The 8,111-nt window shown below is 48.9% G+C and overlaps 3 protein-coding genes across 3 annotated transcripts in view; 1 reads left to right on the top strand and 2 right to left on the bottom strand.

The window, feature by feature from the left end:
• The window catches only part of LOC118453286 (PSMC3 interacting protein), a 5,362-nt gene extending 4,321 nt beyond the window's left edge, over positions 1-1,041 (bottom strand). The window contains exon 1 of the mRNA XM_035903475.1: positions 907-1,041. Coding sequence (XP_035759368.1) covers positions 907-1,041 — 135 coding nt within the window. The remainder of the gene's footprint in view (positions 1-906) is intronic.
• Positions 112-7,439, bottom strand: RETREG3 (reticulophagy regulator family member 3). The gene is made up of 9 exons (XM_035903463.1): positions 7,426-7,439; positions 7,226-7,332; positions 5,965-5,995; positions 4,727-4,853; positions 3,919-4,003; positions 3,353-3,490; positions 2,773-2,852; positions 2,276-2,408; positions 112-1,740 (listed from the first exon to the last, which is right to left on the bottom strand). Exons 1-9 carry the CDS (start codon positions 7,437-7,439, stop codon positions 1,307-1,309), a joined length of 1,149 nt encoding a protein of 382 aa, XP_035759356.1. The 3' UTR covers positions 112-1,306.
• A 27-nt stretch (positions 7,440-7,466) lies between these two features.
• Positions 7,467-8,111, top strand: part of TUBG1 (tubulin gamma 1) — a gene marked incomplete at its 5' end in the record, with an annotated part of 10,087 nt that continues 9,442 nt past the window's right edge. The window contains one exon of the mRNA XM_009648661.2: positions 7,467-7,569. Within this exon, the coding sequence (XP_009646956.2) occupies positions 7,467-7,569 (103 nt within the window). The remainder of the gene's footprint in view (positions 7,570-8,111) is intronic.

The raw sequence follows: 8,111 nt of genomic DNA, 5'->3' as shown, positions 1-8,111 counted from the left end.
CTCTCCTGCCCGCCCCCCTCCCCACCGGAGCCAGCCGGAGCCAGCATGATCGGCCACCGGGCCAGCTCCCGCAGGCGAGCGCATTTAGACAACAAGCGGCAGCTAAAGGGGTTTCCCTGAAGAGGTACGTTCTTCGCTGCACAAATGTGATTCAGAATCAGGTTCTATGGCTTAGAAAAAGCAATGGGAAAGCTCAGAGATGTGGAGAGGGCCGGGGGACTCTGGCCATCCACCTGACAGAAGGTCTCTCCCCCGTAGGCTGCTGGTTTTTTAAGTGACCGCAACAGGCACGAGCTCTTCGGTCACCGGTGGCGTGGGCTGGTGTCCCCTGTTTGGCTCCTACCGGCGGGCTCTCCCCTGTGCCGGGCTGGGAAGCTGCAGAATGTCCCCAGGGCCAGAACAAAACTGGCCGGGCAGACCAGCTCCACCTCTTCCCTCCTCCAGAGAACCGGTCCCCAGCAGTTCCCCAAGAGGCGGCATCAGGGGAAGCACGGCATTGCCACGGTCCACGCCAAAAGCGTGCTGGAGGAGCACAGGGGATTTTTAGCAAAGTGTTAGTCTGTTATTTTAGGAAAGCAACACAAGAGCAGCTGCCACACGTAGATGTTCTTTGCAGGACTCTAGTCATCACAGTAGATGTCTTATTGCCGTGAGGTCTCTTACAAAATAGCATCACTAGAAAGCTGGAACTGGAGATGAGTGGTCATCGCAAGTACAAACATTGTGGCTGTACACCATCGTGTCCAGAACAGGAGCAAGGGGTTTGATTCTACCCGGAGCTGGATATTGCTGGGAAAGAAGACTTGGATTCTGTGCACATTTTCAGAGAGGGGAATGGTTGTCTTAAAGACAGAATAGCATTGAAGTCCCAGACGCTAAGTCTGAGGGGAAATCAATCCCATTCACCTGGTTACACATCAGCCCCAGAAGGTCGGCTTCAAGATTGTCCTTGGCGATGCTAAGTTGGTCTGACCGGTGGTCTCTAGAGCTGCAGACACCGGATTTATTGTCGTAGGTGAGGAAGTTTGGAGCAAGCAGCATCCTGGCAGACAGTGCAGGGCAACACATGGGTGATTGTGGAGCTATCACAGCAACGTCTTTTCCCTATGAATTACCAGTGCAGTTTATTTTAAAATCCAAGCGAGGCTACAGAGTCACAAGTCACAGTGGTGTTCCTAGCCAGGACTGGCTGTCACGTCACTCATACTCACACAGGAGACGATCTAGATAACTGTGCAAGGCTTTTCCTTCCAGGATTCCCCTCCCCGATGCACAACAGAAAACCAGAGGGAAGTGGTGGGATTGCTTACTGGCCCCGTGAGCCAGCAGGATCCAGCTGGTTCAGCTCAGACTGATCCAGCAGTTCAAAGTCATCCCCTTCCGCATCAGTGTCCAAGTCCGAGCTGGCTGTTCTAAGATAAGTCTTTGCACCCCTCTGGGGATTGTTGCTGTGTGAGGAGCCTGGCAGAGGGGCTCCTGACAGCGCAAGCTCTATCATCCCTCTGGTGACAAATCCGGCTATGTTGTGAGTAAGATTCTGTACAGATGGCAACGCACCGGATTCTTCCTGGTCATAAGGGAGATGCAGATCTTCTGTTACTTGTGGGCGGTAAGCCAGACTTGGGATCCCAATGCTGGTGTCATCTTCGTCATCTATGCCAGTTGCTTCCGGGTTTATAGAAGGGAAGTCGGGAAGATCCCTGGCAAAAGATTCTTCTGGGTCACTGTGACCGTCCAGATCTAGAAGAGGAGAAAGTGCTTTAAATACACAGTACACACCAAACACCCTGCAGGCAAGGGCAGCACAGCATGCAAAAGCTGGGCCATTACCTCCCCAAGACAGACTATCTTGTCATCTCACAGACCAAACACTCTTTAATCTCCCCCTCACACAGCTACCCAGGATGCCTGCTGAGCTCCCAGTTCACTCACAAGGAATGCAAATGCTGAACCAGACACCTTCTGCCAGAGGAAAGGTAGAAAAATCCCTCCCAGACTTTGGACTGCAGCCTGTATCCCTACATCCAGGGACTGGCAGAGCTGGATCTGCCTTTGAAGAGCAACTGTCATTGCTCTACTAGAGCACCGCGGGAATTAAGGAGGAAGCTCAGTTCTGAAAAAACAGGGAGTTGCATCTCATTTTAGCCAGCAAGACAAGACATCAAGCAGCTAGACCTCAAGGACAGAAGGCAATGAACGCATCCTCCCTCGCAGCCATTGCACCCGCGCCTGCTCAGCATTCCACACCTTCCAGAAACCGCCCGTTTCCTCTCACCTTCTGATCCCTCTGTCAGGGGAGTCTGGCCCCTCGAAAGGTTAAACATCCCGTTTTCAGTGTAGGAGACCTCAGCATCCGAGTGCTCCGAGTCAGAGATGGTTAGTTCCTTGGCAACCACAGAGTCATCCAGCTTTGAAATAGGAGATAAAATTGAACACATCAATACTGGAAAGCTTATTCCTGTGCCTTGTGACAAAACACACGATCCAGTGGCCACCAGTTAAACCCAGTCCTCATGGGATGCTGGTATCTGAGGCTCATTTCACACTTTACTGCCCAGCCTAGGAGACTGTAAGCTGGTACAAGCAGCGCTGGACGTACTTGAGTGAGGCAGGATAGGAAAGAACTGTCTAAAAGGAGAATATCCTCATCTGATTTTCCATCACAATGCAGCTACAGTGTGCTGGATGCAGGGCTACACACTGCATGTCCATGCAACGCAGCGAGTTTGTTCTATTCAGCTGAGCTCTTCTATTTCAGAGATGCTTCCTTACCTTGGGACAGAACGCGGCGAGCTCCTCTTCGCTGTCACTCCCATCATCCACAGCCTCCTGATGAAGGGATCGGCGACGCACTGCCAGAAACCAGAGTCAAAACTTATTATTGCTGCTAGGACAGGGGTCTGTACAGGACCAGCCTTATGCTGCACAGAAAAACCTTAAACTGGCAAGCTTGGACATAACACAGCATGCTTTGTTCCACAGCAGAGCAATGTGATCATTTCTGACTTGGGCTGCTGCAGACCCTTTGCCGAAATGAATATGTTTAGCAGCTACCTTGCACCGAGTCCTTCCTCTTTTTTTTCAGGGCAACTGCAATATCGAACACACAGTTCTGGCAGCTGAGAAACGGAGCGGCTCGGCACCATGTGGAGCTTACACCAACTGCTAACTGGGAAATGTCTGCAGAGGCAAAGCTGCCTCGCTTCCCTCCCAAAGCAGTTGCAAGTATTTGCCAAGGGTGCTGGAGTGACTGCCGTGCCATACATGCAGCTCTATCCCACTCCACCACCAGGGCCTCGATTCACAGGCCATTTCGGGTACCAAGGGTCAGAAACACAGTACAGAAACTTACGTTGCTTCTCCCGCTGCTTTGATATCATGTAGCCTCGAACGCTGAAATCCAGCCGCTGCAGAGCTGGCTCCAGCTTCATGTACATGCGCTGCCCCAGTCTGTGGTACACAGCAAGGGGCCACAGCAGGATGAAGAGCACTGAGGTAAGTGGGAATGCTGATTAGAAGTTTGTTCAGGATGCTACCTGGCAAATATCTTGCCCGTTTTGTGATGCAGTAGAACACACACAGCATGCAGGACCTGAGTACTGAAGGCAGTGCTGCAGGAGGCAGTTAGAGTTGGTGCAATCACCTCTGCCAATTTAACAAAACTGAGAGGCCAGCCTATTAGTGCTCAGATCTATAGTTACTAAGCACTCAAACATGTTCTCTCTGGACCAGAGACCTTAAAAGTCGTGGTCAAGAACCAGCACATTCCAGGCAGAACGTATTATTATTTTAGATTTTAAAGCCATTCACACAAGCTTTCCTCTCGAGCAGAAGAACCCCATCCCTCAGACATTCAGATCCCACTTATCTCTACCCCTTTTCACTTGCAAGCCTGTATTGGCACAGAGATCTACTTACACAGCAAGTATGAGAGCAAGAGTCCGGGGATATACCGGCCCAGGACAGCCAGGAAGGTAAAGACTCCACACACTAGAAGGCAAAACTGAAGACATGGGAGACAGTAAGTTTCCAAGGTTAAGTGGTGGATTCACTCAGTTCTTGACCATCCTGTTCTCTGCAGATTCTAGGTCAAGTCATAATTCTAACGACAGCAAAGCCTTCCTAGCGTTCAACTACCCCGCTCTAGGACTGGCGCAGACACAGGAGATACCTGGCTTCAGAGCAACGGGCAGCATACCAAGCCTCTGCCTCAGAATATGAGGAGCTTCCCAAAGCAGGTATGCTAAAAGCGAGGAAGAGGCTAAAGAAGACAGAACTGTTCAACATGAAAAGGACAGGTACAGTACCACTGTCTTACAGGTTCCTCTTTGCGTAAATCTCAAAAAAAGAAGGGGGAGGAGAAAAAAAAAAAAAGCTTGACACACTTTCTCAAGCTGTTAAAATCCAGTGAGGGAGAGGAGTTTGACAGACACTTTAAAAAGCTAGAAACCTCCAGAAGGTGCAGCTACATTTTCACTTCACTAGTGCAGTCAACATGCCGACACTCGTTTTCTCCTCCCTCCTCCACAACCTGATTATTCTTGCTTGTGCTTTCTATTCCTCTCCACCACTTAATAGCCATGTTGCTGTTGTGGGAGACCTCCCGTGGCAATCTCCCATGTCTGAATGCATTCAGCCAACGCTGGATGCCACCACAAAAGGATACTAGCGGTCAGCATAGGCTCCACACCAAACATTTTATTTGCTGATGTCTGTACATTCTTACCTTTCCAGGGTTTTGCCTCTTGAAAATGAAGAGATTACTTAAGAAGTTGGTCCCAGCCACCCATCCTTCAGCCAAATGGTGACAGAGTTCTGGCACTCCAAGCAGCCGAGGGTGAACATAACCCCAGCTGCAGTGAAGGGAAGAATTCGGGAACAGATATTACTGCATTGGCATCAGTGCAGAAGTCACTTGTTACAAACACTTATCTCAGTACTACCTTCTCTTCTCCCCCAGGTGCTGGGCTCTAGAGGTGAGGGTCAGCCTGCCTTTCAAAACACCACCTTGCCGAAAGCAACACTTCTACGTACCATTCTACAAGTGTTCCAGTTCTCCCATAGCAGCTAAGGAGCAGTAATTTCAGTCATTCAGTCTTTTGCCTTAGACTAGTTTCCATGCTACTGGAGGGAAGGGGCAGTGCAGAAGCAAATGAAGCGAATCTGTTTGCTTTTTCTGCGTATATTTGGTCAACTGCAACCCCCAAGAATTCATCACGAGGTTTACAAGCAGCCTTGTACCTTACTTGATACATTCAGTTACTTTGGGGGCATTGTCTTTGGCAAGTTCTATTAGTGCTTCTTAACTGCTAGTTACAAATACTTGAGGGTTAGGAAGAGCAATTGCTTTTGTATTTGGGCTGCTTGCTTGCAAAAAAAAAAAAAAAAAAAAAAAAAGTCATTTGGCAACAGCTCAAATGATTTAGTTGGGAGTTGAGCATCCAGTGCGGCTCAGCAGTACAGGCAGGCAGAAAGGTGTGCCCAGGGAGGAAGACAACACCCCAACATTTCTCAACCCATTATTAAATGTTGCAGTCAGATCATAAGTATGCAGTAACAACTTCTGGGACAAGCTTGTTAAACATTCTTTATGAAGTCTCAGAAGACTTCATTATTTCAAAAAAAAAAAAAAAAAACAGTTGTTTTCCCAGTATTGGAAGCCCATACAAAAGAAATTGCTTTTAAGGCAGCACTTCTAACTTAAGGGTGCGGGGGGGAAGTGGCAGGGGAAATTTTACAACACTCAAGCAAGCATTACTGGAGGTCAGTATGAGGCAAAGATTAAGTATAATATAATGGCTTGGGCAAGCCAAAAACGTGTCACAATGACTTGCCAGAGTCCAGGGCTCCATCCTCCCTCTACTAAGCTCCCTTCTCCCCCCTTCCTTTCTCGCACGTGCAGGTAACAATTACACAGTATCACAGCAAAGTACCAAACAGCAGAGGATTCAATTAGTTTCCTACCTCTCATTGTCTAATTCATCAGGTCTTGCCACTAAAATATTAAGAACAGACACTACATTAGTTGCAAGGAATTTGCCATGAGAATGCTTAGCTCTTGGGATTTAAGTAAAGCTTTAAGGAGCTAGGGAATACCTGGAAAAGACATTAACTGTAATTAAGAACCGGAGGTGCATCACTCCATAAGACATTTTGAATGTGTACGTGTGACAGTACAAGATTGCAAGAGAATCTCCTTGTTGCTCCTCAATATTTGTTGAAAGTTGTTTGGAAGGCTGCTCTGATTACAGTGACAGGTATTAGCAAAAAAAAATACCACTTTAATCTCCCTCCCTTCCCCTGCACACACCCAGACGATGAAGGAAGAACAGCTTGCTTACTGAGAGGCATCAGAGATTTAGGTCTTTTGATACTTTCTCACCCAGGCTGGGATTCGAAGAGTGACCCAGGGATGTACCAGTTATCTTGACAAATGGAAATCAAGGTAAGGAGGGAGCTAGTCAGACACTTCCTCATCACTTCAGCTACAGAGCCTGAGCCAAGTTGCTGTCAGAGACTGAGGAAAGCTTTAATGTCTTCCCAAGAACTACAGAGAACACAAGTTGAAGCAGAAAGCTGGGAGTTGTACTTGCTAGTTAGTTAGGGAACCATCTCTGAGAGCATGCAAACCATACACACTCCTTCGAAACCAACCTGTCCATGCAAAGCCCATGAAATCCTGAGATGCTAGGAATGGTAGTATTCATGAGTAGATTAATGATAGCTAAAACTGCTTTGCTTACTGAAGGCTTTAGACTAACTTCATTAACAGCCATTAAGATGCCTCTCCTTTCAAAGAAACCTCTACTCAACAGCAAGGCTGGGACTCATCTTCATCCTAAAACATGAAGCTGGTTTATTACAGATTCTGAGGAAAAATCTAGATGTATTCCACATATGCTTCGATTCCTTGCTCTTGTACTGAATGCTCGGAAGGTGATTCACTGCTTCAAAACCTGCACTAGTTCACGTACACCAGATATTTCAAGATTATGAGACCAATACCAGTGTCACAAGCATGAAAAGCTCTTCTTAAGTTTATACAGGTTAGGATTTTCCAACTCCAGGAAGAACATGCCTACAGTGTTCTTGCCTGCTTCTAGGCTCACAAAGCAAAAACTCCAGGATTTTAACTATTTAACTCCAGGCAGGGCAGAGTCTCTATACCTCTAGGGCTAAAGCCAGTGCTTGATTTGCTGGTATCAACTCAAACGTTGCAACTTACCTCCAATTTCAGGCCAGATTTTGTTCTTCCATTGATCTAGACAAACTACTACTATAAGAGTAAATGCAACCAGGAACAGCAAGCGAAGAGAAGTCAGAGCAAAAAACCTACAGGGAAGAAACAAACGAATCGGTACTGGCCAGATCTGTGCGACGCACACAAAAGGGGGAACACAAACTCACCCAACACAAATCAGTCACTCAGTAACAGCCATAGGCAGAGAAAAGTGAGCAAGTGCTAATCTGGCAGGGAGCTTATCAGGCAGCTGCTGTCAGGCTGCTTTAGGGACCCTTATCTGCTCGTGTCATTTCTAGCACGACAGCCCTGCGCTACAGCTCTCAGAGGTGAGCAGAACCTGCTGCCCTTCTTCCACGGTTCACAGAACAGTTTGGGGTTTGCTGATTAGTTTTATGCTTTCAGATAACAGGGAAAACATACCAAGAGGGGCAGAGCTGAAGTAGACATCAGCACTTCCAGGTTCTTTCTTTGTCTGCTGAAATAGGTCAGGGACTCAAGCTCTTAGACTGGCCACTCGGGCTCCCCCTCCAACTAGGGACTGCTCTCGGCCAGCGTGGGGGCCCCCGGCTCTCTTGCTGGAAGCGGAGGGACCGTTCCCCCCTGGAGGTTTTGCTCACCAGCTCCCGGGAGAAGGGATACGGGGGAGCAGCGAGCGTGCCCTGCGGCTGCAGAGGGGCCGGCAGGCAGGGTGCTCGGTCGCCAGCGCACTCCGAGCGCCGGCCTCGGCCCCCTGCCCCACTCCAGGACCCACTGCCACGGGGGGCAATCCCGTCAGGACAGCGCGGCGCAAAACGAAACCTCCCGCAGCCCAGGGCATTCCGGCGGCTCCCGCGCTACCGAGCGGCCGCGGGGGACCGACCCCGGGGCT

The sequence above is a fragment of the Egretta garzetta genome, unplaced genomic scaffold, assembly GCF_000687185.1.
Source record: "Egretta garzetta isolate BGI_Z169 unplaced genomic scaffold, ASM68718v1 scaffold100, whole genome shotgun sequence".
NCBI lineage: Eukaryota > Metazoa > Chordata > Aves > Pelecaniformes > Ardeidae > Egretta > Egretta garzetta.
The sequence above is the reverse complement of the archived record's forward strand: the minus strand, read 5'-3'. Positions and strand labels throughout refer to the sequence as shown.